Raw genomic sequence first — 24,187 nt, 5'->3', positions numbered from 1 at the left:
CTCCATACAATCCATCCTAAATGTACAGTCAGTGACTTCTGGCATAATCACATAGTTATACCACCACCGCAGTCAATATAAGAACATTCTCATTTCTTCTGGGGAAAAAAAAAATCCCAAACCCCTTTGTTCTCCCCTTATTATGGACATATAGTTTTGGTATGGTCCCTTTGTTAAAATTAATGAAAGAATATTACAATTTTACTGTTAACTGTAGACTTTATTCACATTAATTGTATTTTTTCCCATATAACCCCCTATTATTAACACCTTTAATAGTGCCATACATTTGATTTAGTTCATGTAAGAACTTTTTAATATTTGTACAATTAGCCACTGTCATCATCCACTCTAGGTTTCGCTAAATTTTACAGTCCCAGTTTTTATCCTCTAGCTTTCCTTTTAGTGACACAGGAACCTAGACTTCCTCTGTCAAGCATTCTCACATTCAGCTTTGTTAATTACACAGTATCCCATTGGTAAGTGTAATCAATCACTGGAGTCAATTGAGTAACCATTTCTTTGCATGCTTGTTCAGGAGCATAAGGACTCCCAAACGATCAGGTAGTAGTCTCAAATTCTTAGTCAATGCCATCATCACACAGTATCTTACTATCTGTTTTCAAACCTTTACAGTCAGCCTTATTGAACATTTTGTATTCCTTAAGCATCAGTTGCCCAATCTCTGCTCTATCTCTTGATAACCTATGCTCTCGAATTTAACTCCCAAAGTTTGCTCATTAAAGTTAGTTCTTATTAGTGAGACCGTACAATATTTGTCCTTTTGTTTCTGGCTCATTTTGCTCAGCATAATGTTCTCAAGGTTCATCCATGTTGTTGCATGCGTCATGACTTCATTCCTTCTTTACAGGCTGGCTTTTGAGCACACTATAGCACGCAGGTTTTAACAGATTCACTAATAATCGTAATGTGGTAAAAGAAAAAAAAATGATAGGTTCTGATACCATATGATACAAATTAATTTTAATATGGAGGCATTAGTAATATGGGCTGAAGAGACTATGCCAGGTAAAATTTACTCATCCTTTAAAAGACTCATCATAACCATTAATGTCTCTGTGCAGCCTTCCCTGACATTCATAGGAAAGTGGTTCCTTTCCTCAGAGGCAGAGCACCAACCACCTCTGTGGGGCTCTTCCTCCAAACTCCTAGGTTCTGGACACCCAATCCCTTCTCTTTGTTGCACCCAATCCTAGAGGTGGTAGCTGCCTCCTGCAGTTGTCTCTGGATTACCGTAATGTTCCACTTTGGCTCTTTCAGTCCTCAGAAAGTAATTCTCTGTAGTGAATTGAATTATCTCTTTTTGAAATACCTAGTTGGTTTTTGTTTTTCTGATAGGACCTTAACTAATAGAGTGGTTGACAGAAGAATGGTCCAAAGAAACAGACCCTTGAAGATAACATTCTCACCAAGGGACACAATGATAGTTCCATTGACTTAAGAATTTGAGACTACTACCTGATCGTTTGGGAGTCCTTATGCTCCTGAACAAGCATGCAAAGAAACGGTTACTCAATTGACTCCAGTGATTGATTACACTTACCAATGGGAAATTTTATTGCTGTTACACAATGGGAGCAGGAATGCATATTTGGAACACAGTGGATTCTCTGAGCTGCCTCTTTTTGTTTAATGCAATTTTATTGCTATTTATTCACACACCATATAATTCATTCCAAAGTATGCATTCATTGGCTCACAGTATCAGCATGTAGTTGTGTATTCATCACCACAATCAATTTTAGAACATACTCATTACTCCAAAAAAAAAAAAAAAAAGATACACCCAAAACATCTTATACTCCCTTTCCTCCCTATTATTTATATAAATTTTTTGTCTTTGTTTCTCATCTACCAATACACTGGATAAAGAGAGTGTTAGTCACAAGGTTTTCACAAACACACAGTCCCATGCTAAAAGCTATATAGTTATACAGTCACCATCAAGAATCAAGTCTACTGGAATATAGTTCAACAGATTCAGGTATTACTTTATAGCTATACTAATACACTAGAAACCTAAAAAGGAATATCTATATAATGCATAAGAATAACCTCCAGAATGACCTCTCGACTATTTGAAATCTCTTAGCCACTGAAACTTTGTTTCATTTCTTTTCCCCCTTTTGGTCAAGAAGTTATTCTCAATCCCACAATACCAGGGCCAGGCTCATCCCTGGGAGTCATGTCCCATATTACTAGGGAGACCTACACACCTGGGAGTCATGTAGAGGGGAGGGCGGTGAGTTTATTCATGTGTTTCCAGGAACTTGTCCATTTTCTCTAAATTGTCTGGCTTGTTGGTATACAGTTGTACACTGTATCCTCTTTTTTTATTATTATTTTTTTTTATTTCTTCAGGATCTATGGTAATTATCCCCTTCTCATTTTTGATTATTTGGGTCCTCTCTTTTTTGACTTTGTCAGTCTAGCTAAGGGTCTGTCATTCTTGTTGATCTTCTCAAAGAACCAACTTTTAATTTTATTCTGTTGTTTTTTTTTGTTCTCCAGCTCATTTATTTCTGCTTTAATCTTTGTTATTTCTGTTCATCTACTTGCTTTAGGGTTAGTTTGCTGATCATTCTCTAGCCTCTTCAGCTGTTCAGTTAGGTGTTTAGTTTTAGCTTTTTCATGCTTTTTGATAGATGCATATAGAGCTATAAATTTCCCTCAGAACTGCCTTTGCTGCATCCCACAGGTTTTGATATGTTGTGTTCTCATTTCCATTCATCTCTAAATATTTACCAATTTCTCTTGCAATTTCTTCTTTGACCCAGGTTGTTTAGGAGTGTGTTGTTTAACCTCCATATATTTGTGAAAGATCTGGTTCTTTGGTGGTTGTTGATTTTTAGTTGCATTCCATTGTGGTCAGAGAATGTACTTTGAATAATTTCAATCTTTTTAAATTTATTAAGACTTGTTTTGTGCCCCAGATATGATCTATCCTGGGAAACATTCCATGGGCTCTAGAGAAGAATGTATATTCTGGTACTTTGAGATATAATGATCTATATATGTCTGTGAAGTCAAATTCATTTATCATATTGTTTAGGTTTTCAATTTCCTTATGGTCCTCTGTCTAGTTGTTCTATCTGTAGAAGAGAGTGGTGTATTGAAGACTCCCACTATTATCGTAGACGTGTCTATTGTTCTCTTCAGTTTTGCTGTTTGTCTCATGTATTTTGGAGCTCCTTGAATGAGTGCATAAACATTTATAATTGTTATTTCTTCTTGGTGAATTTTCCCTTTTGTTAATATATAGTGTCCTTCTTTGTCTCTTATGACATCTTTGCATTTGAAGTCTACTTTGTCTAATATTAGTATTGGTACCCACCTTTCTTTTGATTGCAGTTTGCATAGAATATTTTTTCTATCCATTCACTTGCTGTCTCTTTGTGTCGCAGGGTCCAAGATGAGTCTTGTAAACAGCATATCGGTGGGTCATACTTTTTAATCCACTCTACCAGTCTGTGTCTTTTAATTGGAGAGTTTAATCCATTCACATTCAAAGTTATTACTCTGAAGGCAGTTCTTGAACCAGTCATCTTATCCTTTGGTTTTTAGTTGTTAGATCTAATTTTTTTTTTTTTAACATCTCTTTTTCCTTTAAGTTACCCTTATTAATAACTCTTCTATTCTGTGCTCTTCTCCAGACCTCTCTCTTCTTTCTTTTTTTCTTTTCTGGTAGAGCTCCCTTTGATATTTCTTGCAGGGCAGGTTTTTTGTTAACAGATTCTCTCAGCATTTGTGAAAATTTTACGCTTTCCAATTTTTAAGGAGAACTTTGCTGGATAAAGAATTCTTGGCTGGCAATTTTTCTCTGTCAGAATCTTAAATATGTCATACCATTGCCTTCTTGTCTCCATGGTGCCCACTGAGTAGTTAGTACTTAGTCTTGTGTTGTTTCTCTTGGATGTGGTGAATTGCTTCTCTCTTGCTGCTTTCAGAAATTTCTCTTCTCTTCAGCATTTGACAGTCTATATGAGTATGTGTCCTGGAGTAGGTTTATTTGGATTTATTCTATTTGGAGTTCATTGGGCATCTTTGATTTGCAGGTTGATGTCATTTAGAATGTTTGGGAAGTGTTCCTCAACTATGTCTTGAAACACTGTTCCTAGTCCTTTACCCTTCTCTTCTGGGACACCAATAATTTTTATATTTGTTCGCTTCATGTTGCCCATCATTTCTCTGAGATCCATTTCAAATTTTTTTATTTTTTTCCCATTTGTTCTTTTGTGTGCTCACATTCAATTAATCTATCCTCAAGTTCACTTATCCTTTCTTCTGCCTCTTCAAATCTGCTATTGAGTGTCTCTGGTATATTTTTAATTTGTCTTTTATTTCCATAAGGTCTGCTATTTTTTTATTAACTCTTTCAGATTCTTCTTGATGCTCTTGTAGAGTCTTCCTGGGTTCCTTTACATCTTTAGCCATCTCATTGATGATGTTTCAGAGATTTGTTTGTACTACTTTAATTGCTCCTAATTTCGTGTCTCTTGCGGCTTTTTAATTTGTTTGTTTGACTGATCCATATCTTCTCAATCCTTCAAGTACTTTGTAATTTTCTGTTGGCTTTGGGGCACTTGCTTGTCTTGATAGGGTTATTTTGGAAGTGCAGAATTATTTGGGCATTTGTATTTAATTTAGTTTGCTGGAGTACAGTTTCCCAACTCTACCAGCAGGTGGCACTCTCAAGTAGGTCCTCCCCAAACTTCTGTGCGGTGGGCAAGTCCAAACGGGGTGGGGAACCATTCAGTGCACCGATCTCCATGTGCACTGGGGAATGCCTGTCCTGGGGCTGCTATGTGGGCCCTGAGCAGGTAGGCAGGGAGATGGATCAAGGGCAACCTGCAGATGGAGCATGGGCCCTGCCTGCCAGTTCTCTGCCTGCCTTGCACCTGGGACTCTCTGAGGTATGGTAGGGGCTCCTGATCTCTGGTATGCCACCTCTCCCTTCCCCGCTTCTCACCATTGCACCCCCCTGGACTTCCGTTGAGGGGAGAGCAATCGCTGCCCACTGGGTTCACTCACTGGAGCTCTCTGCTGTCTGACTGTGGAGGATCACCCCCCAGCAAACTGTCAAGGTAGGTGCACGGGAATGGAGAGCTGCTGCTCACTCCCTTGCCCGGCGTTGGTTTTGCTGCTGCTGGCTGGCAGGGTGGGGGTGGTCTGGAGGTGGAACAAACTCACCGCGTCCAGCTGCCCTCTCTCCTCTGTTTTTTGTGTGTCCCCTCCACGTACTGTGGGGGATCCTCTATGGCCAGTCACAGTCTGAAACTGCAGTCCCTTGTATCCTCCGGCCTCTTTCTAGTTAGTTTCACTGAGGAGGAGAAGCCCATTCAGCCTCACCTACTCCGCCGTCTTCCCAGAAGTCTGGTAGTGAGTTTATTTGCAGAGTTGTCCAGGAAAAAGAGGCTACATATAAGCAACAAAACAAGTTTTCTGGGGGTGAGTTAGGCATAATTGTAAGTAACTTTAGCTTCTCCTTTGCAGGAATAAGTTTCATAAGGGCAAGCCCCAAGATCGAGAGCTTGACTTAGTAAATTGGGAGTCCCTAATGCTTGTGAGAATATCAGGAATTCCCCAGGTGCAGAAGTTTAATATTTCCACATTTTCCTGTAGTGCCTCAAGGGGACTTTGCAAATACGTTTTTATTTTCTGCCCAAAATGCTCTGGGATGTCTCAGGGTATAACATTAACCTGTACAGAATAACAAGATCTCATTCCCTGTTCTAGGTTCCATGTAATTAGGTTGTTTAAATAAATTGACCATACAGGTAATAACCTTTAAAACTCAGGAATAAATGTGACTGCTGGAAGAGTTGACAATCTAGGATTCTTTACAGTAAGACTTATTGAACATTCTGTACTCCTGCATCATCAGTTGCCCAATCTCTGCCCACTTTCTATCCCCTCATAACCTATGCTCTTGAATTCAATTCTCAGCATTTGCTCATAGTTAGTTTATATTAAGGAGGGATTGCAATATTTATCCCTTCATTTCTGGCTTATTCCACTCAACATAATATCCTCAAGGTTCATTCACCTAGTTGCATGCCTCACAACATCCTTCCTTCTTGCAGCTGCTCAATATTCCATTGTATGTCTACACCACAGATTACCCTTCTGTTCACCCTTCGATGTACACTTAGGCCTCCTCCACCATTGCAAATTGTGAATGCTGCCTCCATAAACACCACTGTGACAATGCCTATTCATGTCCCTGCTTTCAGTTCTTCCAAGTATATACCAAATAACCAGGTTGCTGGGTCATGTGGCAACCCTATGTTTAGCCTCCTGCACAACCACCACACTGCCCTCCAGAAGGGCTGCACCGTTCTACTTCCCTACCTACAGTGATTAGGTATATCTCTCCTTTCACATCTTCTCCAGCACTTGTTATCTTTCTGTTTATTTTTTTTAAACAGTTTTGTTCACATACCATACAATCCATCCAAAGTGAACAATCAGTAGCTCCCAGTATAATCACATAGTTATGCATTCACCACAATCTATATGAGAATATTTGTATTTCTTCAACAAAGAAAGGAAAGGAAAAAAAAGAATAAAGAATTAAAAAAAAAATACCACCGTCAACAAGAATCCCATACCCCTACCTTATATCCCCCCTCTTGACATTTAGCTTTGGTATATTGCCGTTGTTACAATTAATGGAAGAATATTACAGTGTTGCTGTTAACTGTAGACCCTAGTTTGCACTGATAGTATTTTTTCCCATATACCATCACGTTTTCAACACCTTGCAATGTTTACATTCACTTGTTCTCCCTTATGTAAAAACTTGTTTACATTTCTACATTTAATCACTATCATTGTCCATTCTGGTTTTTGCTAAGTTATAATTTTGACCCTCTATCTTCCCTTGTGGTGCCCTACATACTCCTAGCCTTCCTCTTTCAACCAGAATCACACTTCATTATGCTTATAATATTATGATAGTATTATAAGCATAATGAACCATTATGTTCATTATGCTTTTAATATTGTGCTACCATCAGATAGTATCATGCTATCCATTTCTGGATCTTTACAGTCAATCTTGTTGAACATTCTGTACTTCAGCATCAAATGCCCAATCTCTGCCCTTTTTCCGCCTCCTGATAATCTGTATTCTTAACTTTAACGCTCAGATTTTGCTTGTTATAGTTAGTTCATATTAGTGAGACCATACAGTATATGTCCTTTTGTTTCTGGCTAATTTTGGTCAACATAATGACCTTAAGGTTCATCCATGGTGCATGCACCATGACTTTATTCTGTGTTACAGCTGTGTAATATTCCAATGTATGTATATATTACAATTTGTTTATCCACTCATCTGTTGATGGACATTTGGGCTGTTTCCATTTCTTGGCAATAGTGAATAGTGTTGCTATGAACATGGGTATACAAATGCCTGTTTGTGTCCTAGCCTGAAGTTCCTAGTAATGGGATTGCTGGATCATATGGCAATTCTATACTTAGCTTCCTGAGGAACCACCAAACTGCCTTCCAGAGCAGTTGCACCATTCTACATTCCCACCAGCAGTGAATAAGTGTACCTCTTTTTCCACATCCTCTTCAACACTTGTAGTTTTGTTTTTTTGATAACGGCCATTTTAGTTGGTGTGAAATGATATCTCATTGTGGTTTTAATTTACATTTCCCTAATAGCTAGTGAAGTTGAGCACCTTTACATATGTTTTTGAGCCATTTGTATTTCCTCTTTGGAAAAGTGTCTGTTTCTTTTGCCCATTTTTTAATTGGGATGTTTGTCTTTTTGTTGACGAGTTGTAGGATCTCTTTATATATTCTGGATGTTAAACCCTTATCTGATATGTGGTTTCCAAATATTGTCTCCCATTGCATAGGCCACCTTTTTTAGTTTCCTGACAAAGTCCTTTGATGAGCAAAGGTTTTCAATTTTTGAGGAGATCCCATTTATCTGTTCTTTCATTGGTTACTCTGTGGGTGTAAAGTCTAGGAAATCACCTCTTTTCACAAGATCTTTAAGGTATTTCCCTATGTTTTCTTCTAAAAGTTTTATGGTCTTAGCTTTAATGTTTAGGTCTTTGATTCATTTTGAGTTAATTTTCATATAAGGTGTGAGATAGGGTCCTCTTTCATTCTTCTGGATATGGATATCCCGTTCTCCAAGCACCATTTGTTGAAGAGGCTGCTCTGTCCCAGTTTAGTCGACCGCCTTATCAAAGATCAATTGTCCATAGATAAGAGGGTCTATTTCTGAACTCTCAATTTGATTCCATTGGTCAGTATACATATCTTTGTCAATACCATGCTGTTTTTACCACTGTAGCTTTGTAATATCCTTTAAAGTCAGAGAGTGTAAGAACTCCCACTTCATTTTACTTTCTCAAGACATTTTTAGCTATTCAGGGCCACCTGCCCTTCCAAATTAATTTGATTTTTAGTTTTTCTGTTTCTGCAGTGTAAGTTGTTGGGATTTTAATTGGTATTGCATTGAATCTATACATCCATTTGAGTAGAATTGACAAGTATATTTACTCTTCTGATCCATCAACACAGGCTGTCCTTCTATTCATTTAGGTATTCCTTGATTTCTTTTAGCAATTTGTTATAGTTTTGTGTGTATTGGTCTTTTATGTCATTGGTTAAATTTACTCCTAAATATTTGATTCTTTTGGTTGCTATCATAAATGGAATTTTTTTCTTATTTTCCCCTCAGATTGTTCCTTACCAGAGTATAGAAACACTACCAATTTTTGCTTATCTTGTATCCTGCCACTTTGCTGTACTCCTTTATGAGCTGTAGTATCTTTGCTATAGATTTTTTGGGATTTTCTACATAGAGAATCATTCATCTGCAAACAGTGAAAGTTTTACTCCTTCCTTTCCAATTTGGATGCCTTTTATTTCTTTTTCTTGCCTAATTGCTCTAGCTAGACTTTCCAGCACAATGTTGAATAACAGTGGTGACAGTGGGCATCTTAGAAAGCTGATCTTAGAAAGCTTTCAGTATTTCCACATTGAGTATGATGTTAGCTGTGGATATTCATATATTCCCTTTATCATGTTGAGGATGTTTCCTTCTATTCCTATCCTTTGAAGTATTGTCATCAAGAAAGTATGTTGAATTCTGTTAAGAGACTTTAATGTATCAATTAAGATGCTCATGTGTTTTTTCCCTTTGATTTATTGATGTGGTGTATTACATTAATTAATTTTCTTGTGTTAAATCACCCTTGCATACCTAGAATAAAACCCACTTGTTTGTGGTGTATAATTCTTTTAATGTGCTGGATTTGATTTGCAAGTATCTTGTTGAGGATTTTTGCATCTATAGTCATTATAGAGATTAGTCTGTAATTTTTTTTTCTTGTAGCATCTTTGTCTGGCTTTGGTATTGGGGTGATATTGGCTTCATAGAATGAGTTAGGTAGCTTTCTCTCCTCTTCAGTTTTTTTGAAGAGTTTGAGCAGTATTGCTAACTCAGTCTTTCTTGAATGGTTGGTAGAATTCACAGTGAAGCCATCTGGTCCTGGACTTTTCTTTTTGGGGAGTTTTTTGAGGACTGATTCAGTCTCTTTACCTGTGATTGGTTTGTTGAGGTCGTCTATTCTTGAGTCAGTGTTGGTTCATACTTTTCTAGGAAGTTGTCCATTTCATCTAAGTTGTACAGTTTGTAAGTGTATGGTTGCTCATAGTATCCTGTCATTATCTCCATCTCTACATGGTCAGTAGTTATGTTTCCCCTCCCATTTCTGATTTTATTTATTTTCATCCTCTCTTTTTTTTTCTTTCAGCCTGGCTAAGGGTCCATCAATTTTATTGATTTTCTCAAACAACCAACTTCTGATTTTGTTGATTCACTCTATTGTCTTCATGTTCTCAATTTCATTTATTTCTGATCTAATCTTTGTTATTTCTTTCCTTCTGTTTGCTTTGAGGTTAGTTTGCTGTTCTTTCTCTAGATCCTCCAACTGAGGAGTTAAGTCCTCTATTTTTGCTCTTTCTTTGTTAGTGTAGTCATTTAGGGCTATAAATTTCCCTCTCAGCACTGCTTTTGCTACATAGGTTTTTATATGTTGTGTTCTCATTTTCATTTGCCTTGAGATATTTACTGATTTCTCTTATAATTTTTCCTTGACCCTCTGATTGTTTAAGAATGTGTTGTTTAGGCTCCATATGTTTGTGAATTTTCAAACCTTCTGCCTTTTATTGATTTCTAGCTTCATTCCATTATGATCTGAGAAAATGTTTTGTATAATTTCAATCTTTTTAAGTTTATTGAGACTTGCTTTGTGTCTCAACATGTGATAAATCCTTGAGAATGATCCATGAGCACCTGAAGAAAATGTGTACCCTGCTGTTTTGGGGTGCAGTGTTTTGTAAATGTCTGTTAAGTCTAGTTCATTTATCACACTTTAAAATCTCTGTTTCCTTACTGTGCCTGTCTAGATGTTCTGTCTATTGATGAAAGCAGTGTATTGAAGTCTCCAATTATTATTGTTGAGATGTCTACTTCTCCCTTTGGTGTTGTCAGTGTTTGCCTTATGTATTTTGGGGTACTCTGACTCAATGCATAAATATTGATGATTGTTATGTCTTCTTGATGAATTGTCCCTTTTATTAATACATAGTGTCCTTCTTCATCTCTTAATTGCTTTACATTTGAAATCCAATTTCCCTGATATTAGTATAGCTAACCCTGCTCTTTTCTGGTTATTATTTGCATGAAATATCTTTTTTCCAACCTTTCACTTTCAACCTATTTTTGTCCTTCAGTTTGAAGTGAAGTATAGACAGCATATATAGATGGGTACTGTTTTTTTTTTACCCACTCTGCTAGTCTGTGTCTTTGATTGGGGAGTTCAATCTGTTAACATTTAATGCTATTACTGTAAAGGCAGTACTGTCTTCTATCACTGTCTTTTGGATTTTATATTTCATATCTTATTTTTGTCTCTCTCTTTCAGTATCTTAAATGTGTCATACCATTGCCATCTCGCCTCCATGGTTTCTGCTGAGAAATTGCATAGTCTTCTCAAACTTCCTTTATATGTGATGAGTTGCTTTTCTCTTGCTGCTTTCAAAATTCTCTTTTTGATTTTGACATTTGTCAAAGTGATTAGTAAGTGTCTTGGAGTAGGTATATTAGGATATATTCTGTTCGGGGTATGCTACACTTCTTGGAGCTGTAATTTTATGTCTTTCATAAGCATTGTGAAATTTTCAGTGATTATTTCCTCCATTATTGTTTCTGCCCCTTTTCCCTTCTCTTGTCCTTCTGTGACATCCATAACATGCATATTTGTGCCCTTCATATTGTCATTCAATTCCCTGAGACCCTGTTCATATTTTTCCATTTTTTTCCCTGTTCTTTTTTGTGTAGATTTCCAGATGTTGTATCCTCTAGTTCACTAATCCATTCTTCTGCCTCTTCACATCTGTTGTATGTCTCCATTGTATTTTTCATCTCTTCTGTTGTGCCTTTCATTCCCTTCTGTTCTGCCATTAACAAATTTTCAAGCTTTTGAGTTCTTCTGTATGGTCACGCAGTTTCTTCTTTATATCTTTCATGTCTTTTGCCATGTTTTCATTCAACTAATTGATTTGATTTAGATGATTTGTTTGAACATCTTTAATTAGTTGTTTCAACTCTTGTATCTCATTTGGAATGTTAATTTGTTCTTTTGACTAAGCCATATCTTCATGCTTTCTGGTATGACTCGTGATTTTTTTCCTGGTATCTCGGCATTTGATTTCCATGATTTGTTTATTCTGGAGGTTGTTTTCTCTCTTTTACCTAGGGTTTTTAATTGGATGGTTTTGTTCTCTCTATCTATTCTTTGACATTGAGTTCAACTTATTTTAGAGTCGTAGCCTGGCTTCTCTTTAGCTGATCAGAATTTTTTAGCTCTTGTTTTTCTGGTTCTTGCCCTGCCTATATTGAACTTTTTTTTTTTTTTTTTTTTTTTTTTTTTTGAGGATGGTCTCCCCAGATAGCATTGCCCCCAATCAGATCTTCCTAGGGAATACAGGCCCAGGACTCAGGAAGAGGGTGTAATCATCATCAAGGTTCCATGGGAGATGAGACCCAGCAGGTTGCCAGTCCTTCCTGTGAAGCCTCTTGATTCTGTGCTTTTTCTATTCTGTCTGGAAAGTGGCACTTGTTAGCCTGCAGCTCCCCACTGGGGTATAGTGGAATGGTGCCTTTAATTCTCAGCAGACCCTATCCCTGCCAGGGATATGGTTGAGAGTGAGGCTGAGGCAGAGGACGGGCTTAAACTATTTCTGTTTTCTAGCCCCTGGGGCCTGAATTCTCAATGAGAGACTCCACTTCTGCTGGGCACTGTCCCACCCCCTTTCTTGGGGAAGATAATTCCTTCCAAGAATTATCTCTTTCACCTGACTCGTTACTTTTCCTCTCAGATATTCCTTAACTCTGCCCTTGCCTGAGGCACTGTTGACAACTGAAAAAGCCTGCTGCTTTCGTTATGCTAAAAAGGAAAAAAAAAATTCCTTTTCAAAGCTTATCTCCAGCCCACCAGTTTGCCAGTGAAGAGCCAGAGTTGGTACCCAGTTCTGTGTGCCTCTTTTCTTGGGGCACAATCTTTTTCTAGTATTCTGCCCTCAGCCAACCCCAAACACCTCTGTTTTTATTTTCCTTTTCTTTTTTTCCTTTTTTCCCCATCAGCCCTGCCTATTCTCTGCTACAGAGAGAGCTCTGGGTTTATCTATGCTTAGAGCTTGTATTCAGCAGTCTGAATTTGTTAATTAAATCTGCAATTGGAGCTTGGTTGAATGATCTTCCCTTGCTCCTAGTAGAGACTGTTTCTTTTTCTGATGGGGAAGTTATTCCAGACAAGCCTGCCCTAGTAGTGTGGGAGGGCCACCATCCTCCACAGTGTGGGAGACTTGACTTACAGTTGTGCGCTGTGATCTCAGTCTTTCAATCCATTACAGACTGGTGTATGTGTGTCTGATCGTGGCAGTCCCCCAAACTGTTGTTCCAAACAGTTCCTGGCAATTTACTAGCTGCCCTAGAGGGCAAATGAAATTCCACACTTCCCTACACTGCTATCTTTCCCCACCTCTCTGAGCTGCCTCATGTATGAAAATGAAACTTAATGGGGTCGGAGGATTGTGGCAAGATGGTGGAGTAGGAAGCTCTAGGAACCTCCCTCCACAAAACAACTATTGAACTAGCAGGAACTGTCTCAGTTATTTTGTAACTGTAGAGTCTAATGGAACACTGCAGCATCCAGGGAAAAGCTAGCAAAAGAGACTGGTAAACTGCAGTAAATATTGGTGAATTTTAACCTCTGTGCAGTGAGGACTGCAGTCAGCTTCTAGTGCATCTTGCTCATCCCAGTGTGGGCTATAAGAAAACCTAGTCCTCCAAAATCCGGGATGTGTGGTCTGGTCACTGATCAGTGTTTTTGATCAGCTACTTTGGATTCTGGGACAGGGCTGTGGCTCTGAGGGCAGCCATTGTTCTAATCCCCCTCAGGAATAAAAGTCATGTGAGTCTTTAAAAGGCAGTATCTGTGTATGTGTGTGTGTGTGCGCGTGCATGCGCGCATGTGTGTGCATATGCGCGCACGTGTCCTGCTCTTCTCTTTCCATTCCATTTTGGAACAATTAGTTTGGAAAAGTCACAAATTTATGGCTCCAGACATCAACAACAAGAAAAATCTAGCAATCCAAGAGGAGTAGTAGAACTGGATTTGCAGAGTAAATAGCAACATAATACTCAGATTATCCAGTTCTCAATAAAAATTACAAAACAAAGAAACAGGAAGGTGTGGCCCATGCACAGAGAAAAAAAAAAAATTGCCAGAAACCATCTCTAAGGAGGCTCATACATTGGAACTATTAAACAAAGACTAAATTCAACGGTCTTAAATATGAGCTAAAGGAATCCGTATGCAAAGAACTAAAGGAAATTAGGAAAATGCTGTCTGAACAAAATAAATGGAAGTTATAAAAAGGAACCAAACAAATTTTGGAGCTGCAAAGTACACTAATTGAAGTAAAAAACCCAGTAGATGGATTCAACGGCAGATTTGAATAGGCAGAAGAAAGGATCAGTGAAGACAAGACAATCAAAATTATCCAGTGTGAGGAATGGAAACAAAGAGAATGAAGAAAAATGAACAGAGCCTGAGGGACAGTTGGGATATCATCAAGCATATGAATATATCATTGGAGTCCCAGAAAGACAAGAAAGAGAAAGGGGCAGAAAACGTATTTGAAGAAATAATGGCCAAAAACATCCCAGATCTGATTAAAGACATGACTAGACACATCTAGGAAGTTCAGTGCACTCCAAGCAGGATAGACTCCAAGAGATCTACACCAGGACACATTATAGCAAAATTGTCAAAATCCAAAGTCAAAGACAAAGACAGGATTTTGAAAAACAGCAAGAGAGAAGCAAATTTGTCACATGTAAGGGACTCCCCAATAAGATTAGCAGTGGATTTCTCATGAGAAACCATGGAAGTCAGCAGACAGTGGGATGACATATTTAAAGTCCTTAAAGAAAACATTATCAACCAAGAATTCTATACTTAGCAAAAGTCTCTTTTGGAAATGAAGGAGAAATAAATAATAGTTGGTTGTCTTGTAGAGAGTCATTACCAGAAGACCTGCCCTATAGGAAATGCTAAAAGGATTTCTTCAGGCTGAATTAAAAGAACTCTAGACAGCAACTCAAAGCCATAAGAAGAAATAACACTTTTAAAGGTAACAACATAGGTAAATATGAAATATTGTATTATTATACTTTTGGTTTTTAACTGCTTTTCCCCCCATATGACTTAATGGGCAAATGTATAAAATAACATTTCAAATCTGTTAGGCATAAAATGTAATAAGATGTAATCTAAGGCAATAATAGCATAAAGGGAGAGGGATGAAGATATAAAACAGAAGAGAGTTTGTATACTACTGAAACTAGGTCGGTGCTAGTTGAATTAGGTTGTTATTAAGATATTAATTGTAATTGCAAAGGTAACCACTAAGAAATAACACCCTTCATGATAAAAACACTCAGAAAACTAGGAATCAAAGGGAACTTTCTCAACTCATTAAAGAGCATTTATGAGAAACCCACAGCAAATATCATACTCAGTGGTGGTAGACTGAAAGCTTTCTTCCTAACATCAGGAACAAGACAAGGATGCCTGCTGTCACCACTGTTATTCAACACTGTAATGGAAGTTGTAGCCAGAGCAGTCAGGCAAGCAAAATAAATTAAATGCTTCTAAATTGGCAAAGAAGTATAATTATCCCTATTCATAGAACATGATCCTGTAAATACAAAATCCCAAAGAATACACAATAAAGTTACTAGGATTACTAAAAAAATTTAGCACAGTTGCAGGATACAAGGTAAACACACAGAAGTCATTTGGGTTTCTAAACACCAGTAATGAACAATCTGAAAAGGTAATCAAGAAAATAATTCCATTTGCAATAGGCTCTAAAAGAATAAAATACCTAGGAATAAATCTAACAAAGAAAATCTTGTACACATATCTGAAAGAAATTAAGGAAGACCCAAGTAAAATGGAAAGACATCCCATGTTTGTGGATTGGAAGACTTTAATATTTAATATTAAGGTATCTGTACTGCCTTAAGACATCTACAAATTCAATGCAATCCTTATCAAAATTCCAGTAGCCTTTTTTTTTTTTATTTTTTTGCAGAAATGGAAAATTCATATGGAATTGCAAGGGTCCTTGAATAACCAAAAGCAATCTTGAGTAAGAAGATCACAGTTGGAGGACTGACACTTCCTGATTTCAAAACTTACTGCAAAGCCACATTAGTTAAAACATTGTGATACTGGCATGAGGAGAGACATATACACTAATGGAATAGAATTGAGAATCCTGAGATACATCCATGCATCTATGGCCAGTTGATTTTCGACAAGGGTGCCAAGTCCTTTTAATGGGGAAATAATGGTCTCCTCAACAAATAGTGCTGGGACAACTGCAAATCTTCATGCAAAAGAATGAATGTGGACTCCTCACCATATGGAGAAATCAATTAAAAATGGATCAAAAACCAAAATATAAGAGTAAATATAAAAAACTCTACAAGAAAACAAAATGAAATAACTTCAGGAGCTTGTAGGCAATGGATTTTTACATTTTATACCCAAAGTACAGGCAACAAAAGAGAAAATAGATTAATGGATTTCAGCAAAATTAAAATTTTTTACTTATCAAAGGATTTATCAATAAAGTGATAAGAAAACCCTGAGAATAGGAAAAAAAAAAAACTTGTAAACCATATATCTATCTGATAAGGGTTTAATATTCAGAATATACAAAGAACTCCAACTGAACAGCAAAAAGACAAACCAATTTTAGAACTTTCTCCAAAGGTTTTCAAATGGCCAATACATACATATAAAGATACATCATTAGCCATTAGAGAAATGCAAATTAAACTACAATGAAATAACATTTCACACCCATAGGGTGGTTATTATTAAAAATACTGAAAAATAAGTGTTGGCGATGATGTGCAGAAACAGGAACCCTTGTACATTGTTGATGGAATGTAAAATGGAGCAGCCACTGTGGTAAACAATATAGTGGTTTCTCAGAAAGTTAAATATAGAATTATCATATATCTTGGCCATCCTACTCTTAGGTAAGTATCAAAAAATAATTGAAAGCAGGGACTCAAAAACAGATAATTTGTACACCAATGTTCACAGCAGCATTATTCACACCTTATCCAAAAAGTGGAAGCAACCCAAGTGCCCATCTTCAGATGAATGGACAAAGAAAATTTGGTATATCCATACAATATAATATCATTCAACCATAAAAAGAAGTGAAGTGCTGCTATCCACTACAACATGGATGAACGTTGAAGACATCATGTTGTGTGAAATTAGCTGGACACAAAAGGACAAATGTGTGATTTTTCTTATATGAAATACAAAGAATAAGCAAATTCATGAACGCAGAAAGCAGAATAGCATTTACCAGGTGTGGGGAATGGGAGGAATGGGGAGTTCTTGCTGAATGAGTATGAGTTTTGGTTTGGGATGATGAAAATAGTTTGGAAACAGATAGCTGTGAAAGTTACACAGTATTGTCAATGTACTTAAATTCAAAGAATTGTCCACTTAAAATGGTTTAAATGATTTTACGCTATGTGTATTTTACCATAATTAAAAATAAATTTTAAAAAAGTTGATGGGAAACCATAGCTTTCCATTAGAGGAAGGGCCTTAGAGGATTCAGATTTGAACTAATAAAGGTTCAGGGAACCTGAAAGCAACAAGCTGAGGTGTTGGCTGTGGGCAAAGGAAATGATGATGAATAGGTGTATAGAAGAAGAAGGATGTTATAAACATCAACTACAATCTTGTGATCTATTATGAAGCAAGTACTACTATAGCAATAGTATGTATTTTTTGCTTCTTAGGTATATATTTGTTTTATTTTTCCTTCTTTCTCAGTTTAAGGAATTGTTGTGATGGCTGACTTTGAGGTTTAGACAATGGGTTCCAAAATATTCTTATGGAATTGTGATTTAACTAGACGAGGTTATAACATCCCCCATAGATAGATACAATTACCTTTGGGATTTTGCTTCTTCCTTTTTGGAGGGAAGACAAGTTAAGAGTACCTTAATATGTATAAAGGATAGTTCCATCTTATTAGATGGAAGCTTGGAATGGTTTTATGAAGGTTCAAATGTGTGTGCTAATTAGCCAACTATTTTACCTCATTTCTTTCACCTCACAATTCACCCTTTTGTATTCTGTGATGCTGGGTTTCAGGCTTTTCAACCGCAATCCCCAGATTCCTTTGTTGGCTGGATTTCTTTTAGGTTCTGCCAATGCTGGGTGTGGAGGGGCATCCTGTTTCTATCAGCATTGCTTTTACAATGGTAGTTAGCTCCTGCAGCACTAGTTGGCTCCAGGCTGCAGTGTCCATCTGTTTTCAGCATTCTCAGAATCAGCCTTAATATACCCACTCAGAACAATCAGCAGCAAGGATTGGGAGATGGGGATGTCTTCTCCTCAGAACTTTGTGCAACATCTCCACAGGTCCTTTCTCCAAGATTCCAGGTTCCAATAATCTCACCTTTTGTAACCTTATCCCTGTGAGTGGTAGCTACTTATTAGTTATTTACGAGTTGCCGCAGTATTCTCTTTTTGCTTTTTCTGTCTTCCAATACCTGTGTAATTGCTTTTTTGTATAAATTCTCTTTGCTTTAAATATATAATGCTTTTTCTATTTCCCTAACCTAGGCCCTGACTGATATGTGTAGTGTGTCTTTTCATTTGGTTAGGTGTGCTAAATAGCCAAAAGGATGAATTGGGCCAACGTGAAAGGAATGTTTTAATTTTTTCCTTAACTTGCTTTTGTACATTTTTGTTAATTCCTGGACATTTTTTAAATTTGTTGCTTTTATAAATAGGTTCTTCTCTTATAAGTTTTAACAAACTGGTTGATGCTCCCATATATGGTGACTGTATTTATGTAAATTATTTTTCCCTACTTTACTGAAATTTCTTTTTGTAGTAATTTTTCAGTTCATTGAATACCTAGACAATTAGAGAATCATAGCTCAGCTAGAGATTAGTTTTACCTCTTTTCAGTTCTTATACCTCTAACATATTTCTCTTACCTAATTGTTTTAGCTTAATTTCCAATACATTGTTGCCTTGTCCCTGACATGTCCAGTGTTTCTGTATTAAATAAGGTGCTAGCTTAGAGGATGAAACAAATATGGTTTTATCGTATTGAGGAATTGTCCACTGATTCCTATTTTGTTTTGTTTTCCTCAAGATTAGATGTTGAATCTGATCAAATACTTAGCATACTGATCATATAATTTTCCTCTTTGGATCTAGTATACAATGAATTATTAATTAATAATGCAGTAATTAGCTTATTGATGCATTGGTTGATTGATTATATTAATTGATTTATTTCCTAATTTTGAAATATTCTTTTATTCCTAGAATAAGTCTATTTGATCATAATATGTTCTGTGTTGTTACAGTCTGTTTGCTAATATTTTACTTAGGATTTTTGCATCAAGATTTATAAAGGAGATTTGCTTTGTTTGTTTTGTCTTTTATACAATCTTTGTCAGGTTTTGGAATCAATATATACCTACTTTATGAAAATAATTTGGGAGTTTTCCATTTTCTCTTTTCTGTAAATAGCTTGAAATTTTTTGTTCATTAAAATCTGATAAAATTCCCCTGTGAAACCATCTGGGCCTGATTCATTTTGGAGGTAGCTTTTTGATGTTTTCTTCAGTATGAGTGGGTTTCGTGGCTATTTCTCTTTTTGGTGACATTTTCTTCTATATGAATGGGTTTGGTGGCTGTTTCTCTCTTTAGGGTTCAGTTTTGGTAAATTTTATTTTCATAGTAAAATTATCCATTTCATTCATTCTTCAAATATTATTTGCATAGAGTTATGCAAAAAAGGTCTTTTTAGTGATATTTAAAAATTCCTCCTGTTTCTTGATTATTTCTGCCATTGTAATTTCTTGGTTTGTATATTTATGTTTTCTCTGTTTTATTCCACTAGTGATTCTTTTCATTGATCTTTTTCAAAGAACCAGCCTATTGATTTATTTACACTACCTATTTGTAACTCATTAGCTTTGCTTTTATCTTAATTCCTTGTTTTCTATTTTCTTTTCCAACATATATGTTAAAATTAATTTATTTTCATTCTTTAGTTTTTATTGGTAAATTTAAGGCTATTAATTTTCCTGTGAGTATTCATTGGCTTTATTCCATAGATTCTGCTATATAGTGGTCTCATTATTCTGTTTTGCAGGAATTTTGCAATTTTATTTTATATTTCCTTTTTGATTCAAGTTTTGTTTAATCGAGAGTTTAAAAATTTATTGGTTACAAATCATTTTGTTTTCTAATTTTGTTATATTTTTATTATGTTGTTTTCAGAGGATGTTTTCTATATTTACTTTTTGGAGTTTATTGAGATTTTCTTTGTGGTCCAGTATATGGTCAGTTTTCATGAATGGGCTTTTACAAAATAGGTGTATTTTCTGCGATTACAGTACGTAACTAAGATATCCTTATACATTATAGTGTCTTGGTTTTTGTCCTTTTATTTTTCTTTATCTGTTCCCTATTTTTAGTATGTTGCTATCTTATTTCTCCTTTTATAAATCAAATAGTTTTTACTGTATGAATGTTGATGGGTGCATAGATATTCATAAATATTAAAAGCAATCTTGGCTTTATAAAATCTCCTTTGTCTAATTTTAGAACTTTTTGTCTGAAATTTCACCTTGTCTTATATTAAAATTGTGTCCCCTGATATCTCATTGTTTGCTTGTTTTTTATACCTTTAACCATGCTTTCATACTTAACTTTTTCTGAATCACTTTGTTTAAGGTATGTATTTTAGGATATAGCATAGGATTGGTGGCTCAGTCTGAAAATTTTCAAGTAAGTTAAGCTCATTTACAAATATTTATATGATGGCTGTATCTGGGCTCAGCTTTGTTTTATGTTATGTTTATATTTTAAGTCTTTTACCAAGTGGTCTGTTTTCTGTTCCCTTTTTTGTTTTTTGATACTTCTGCTTTTTAGAAATGTATGCATTTTTGTTCTGGTTGTTTGCCTTTATTCATGTATCTTTTTTATATACCCATAGTCTTACCTTTTTTACTTTGGTTCCCTCCTATGATCACAAAACAAAATCAGCTTGTAATCTCTTCAACCTTATCTCACTCTTTCTACCACCCAGTTATGTTTAATAATATTACCATATTTCATTGTATCTGAGAGATGGTATCTATTTTAAGACAAACTATTAGTTTATGTAACACTTAGGGAAAAAATGCTGCCAGCTAAACTATGACACATCAACCATAAGACACATCCTGATTTCAGAGATGTTAAATGTGAAAAAATGTGTTTTAAATCAATAAAACAAGTATCTTATTATTTGCCATTGTACTCTTAAATGTGCTAACTTTGGTTTATTTAGTTATAAATGAGATTCTGTAACTTTCAGCTACTATACATGAATCAATTGATCAACTTATTCTATTTTATATCTTCTCTCTCTCTTCCTTTTTCCAAAGTTGCTCCAGTAATCTCTTGGTTGGCTGAAGTTCATCCTCTAGTAGAATCCTCGGGAAAAACTTATGCCAACAATATTCCCTTAGTAAAAACTCATTTTCGAAACTGTCTGTAACCTGTATATTTGAAGCACAGTTTGGCTGGATATAAAAATCCTTGCCTTACATTTTCTTTCCTTGGATATCTTGTAGGTTTTCTTCAATTGTTGAATGCTAGACTGATTTTCTTTTCCCTTTAAGTAAGTCCAGATTTCACTTGGGTACATCTGGGTAATTTTTTTCAGGTACACAGTAGGTCTTTTCAATTCACATCTTCTCTTATTTCAGGAAAGATTTATTTAATTACTGTTATTGTTTTTTTAAAGACTGTCATAAGAACAATACAAATATTTTTGTATATTTTTGTAATTATTGTTATTGTTTTTTTAAAGACTGTCAATAAGAACAATACAAAAATTTTTTTCCATTAGGCATTTGAGAGTAAGTTTCTAACGTGTATGCTTCTTCATCCCTGAATATTTAAGTATGTGTTTCCTGCAAACAAGGACATTTTCCTTTATAATCACAAATCAACCATTATAATCAGAAGAATTAACATTGGTATATTATTGCCATCTAATCCTCAATGCCCCGTTCAAGTTTACCAGTTCCAATAATGTCCTTATAGGAAAGGATCCAGTCCAGGATTATGCATTGCACTTATGTCATTTTAGTCTCATTCAATCTAGAATAATTTCTCAGTTTTACCTTGATTTTCATGACTTTGACACTTTTGAAGAATACAAGCCAGTTATTTTGTAGCATGTCCCTCAGTTTTCTTTTGTGTGATGTTTTGTCATTATCAGATTCAGTTATGCATCTTTGGCAGGCATGTCACAAAAGGGCTGTATCCTCATTGCATCATATCAGGTGGTACATGATTATCATCTATCCTGTATCTGATTACTTGATTAAGGTGGTATCTTCCACTTCTCAACCTTGAAGTTACTCCCTTTATTTTTGTACTTATTTTGTGGAAAGGCAAGAAAATGTTCCATTCCTCACCAGACTTTTATATATATATTTAGATTAGTATGGACTTATGGATTCCTACCTTATTCGATTGGTTATAATCTGTTATTGTCATTATTTGTTGTGGTGCTTGAATAGTCCCAGATATGGTCACTGGGAGCCCCTTCAGTGTGATTCTTGTGTACTTTTAACAGATCTCCACCATTTTTTGTGCACTTTTACTTTCTGGCTTAACAAGATATTGCAGACTTATCTTGTACTTTCCAGCCCTGGAATCAGCCATGTCTCCAGGGATCCCTGGTTGCTTTTCAAGGAGAATGGTATTTGGAAACCAAGATCTGTGCACTAGTTGGGCACACTGCTAATAGAGTGTCACTGCTTCTAGCTTTCTCAGTGGACAGAGCTAGAAAACATGTATGTATGTATAGATAAACACACACTAAAATCTACATTAAAATTTTTTTCGATATATATAAATTAAAAACTGAGTTCACACTGACACCTCCAATTCTAATCCAACATCACAAGGATCATTTTAACCTTCAGCCTTTCCATTTTTGAAATTCCATTATCTGACAATAAGAAACTTCACACAAGTATATTTACTTGCTTCAAGCTTATTCCAGTCTCCCAACTATGTGGTGGGTGGGCGTGGGGGTGGGGAGAGAAACTGGGAATAGAGCAATGTTCTGTGTTTTTTGACTTGGGTGATAGTGGTATGTGGATGTTGGTTTAAAAATTATTCCTTAAACTCCATGTATATGTATTTAATCATTTGTTGAATATATGTTATGTCACAGTTTTTAAAACATAAAAAATCCATTAAAGTAATTCATCACATTAATGGATTATAGGGGAAAAAATATGACCATCTCAATAGAGTATACTCACTATACCCACTGTGACAACCCCACAGTGAGTATACCAGTAGGACCAGGGTTTCTGGCTGAGAGCAGCAATAGGAGAGGAAACATGTGGAATCCAAGTGGCTTATCCTACACGAGAAAGGATCTAGATATTGGGAAATTTGTTTGGAGGGAACAAATGTTGCCCTTGAAAAAAAGCAAATAATTTCAATTCTTACGCAGGACATTTTTGTAAACATATTTCTAAAAACACTACCACTTGAGTTTATGAAAAAATTAAAATCTTACATTCTCGTCAAAGCCTTCTCTTCTGGCTCGCTCAGCCAAATCTCCACTTCTTTTCCTATTGAGAATATACAATAAACATCCAAAGGCATATGGCAGTAAAAAGTGAAATGCTGCCATAAAAGACAAACAGATTTATAGTAAGGATCTGAATTGCATTTCTGTTCTGATAATAAATGCTAATTATTTGGAAAATGTGATCAATAATAGGTTCCCAAGAGTATCACATGTAATTATTGATAAGAAAATGTTTATATTATGTCCCCCTGCCAGAGGTCTAGGTTTGGAAAGTGTTTTTTTTTTTTTTTCCTTAAATTACTCTTCTTTTTATTAGAACAGTTGTAGGTTCACAGAAAAATCATGCAAAAAGTACAGAGTTCCTATATATGCCCCACCCCCAACACAGTTTTCCCTATTATTAACATTTTGCATTAGTGTGGTATCTTTGTTACAATTGATGAAAAAGTATTATTATAATTATGCTATTAACTTTAGTCCACTGTTTGTTTTACATTAGGGTTCCCTCTTTGTGTTATACAGTTCTAAGGGTTTTTAAAAAATTTCTATTCTGATAACACATACAACCTAAAACTTGAGGGAAGCATTTTGACACTTAAATGATCTACTAAATATGTGTATCCATACAATTGTGTTTAAAACTGATTTTATTTTGATAGCTAAACAAAAGCACTTAATGTAGACTAAAATGTTTCCTACCTTTTTAGAGGAACTTTGTGATACTTTCCTCCAGCTTTCTCTTAAAGCTTTTTCTGAGTAGCACTGCTTGCATTATATTAATTTTAAATTAGTTTAACATTTCACGACATCCTCGCAAAAGAGAAGGCACTGCTGGATGTACTGTTAGTGTGTTTAGAATCCCCAGTTTATGGCGTTGGGTGGT

The 24,187-nt window shown here is 35.8% G+C and overlaps 1 protein-coding gene across 1 annotated transcript in view; it reads right to left on the bottom strand.

Moving 5' to 3' along the window:
- PKD2L2 (polycystin 2 like 2, transient receptor potential cation channel) overlaps positions 1 to 24,187 on the bottom strand; it is a 75,528-nt gene that overhangs the window by 4,956 nt on the left and 46,385 nt on the right. The window contains exon 12 of the mRNA XM_037800785.1: positions 23,290 to 23,344. Within this exon, the coding sequence (XP_037656713.1) occupies positions 23,290 to 23,344 (55 nt within the window). The remainder of the gene's footprint in view (positions 1 to 23,289; positions 23,345 to 24,187) is intronic.

Source organism: Choloepus didactylus, chromosome 13 (assembly GCF_015220235.1).
Source record: "Choloepus didactylus isolate mChoDid1 chromosome 13, mChoDid1.pri, whole genome shotgun sequence".
Classification (NCBI taxonomy): Eukaryota; Metazoa; Chordata; class Mammalia; order Pilosa; family Megalonychidae; genus Choloepus; species Choloepus didactylus.
This window is presented reverse-complemented; position numbering and strand designations above follow the sequence as displayed.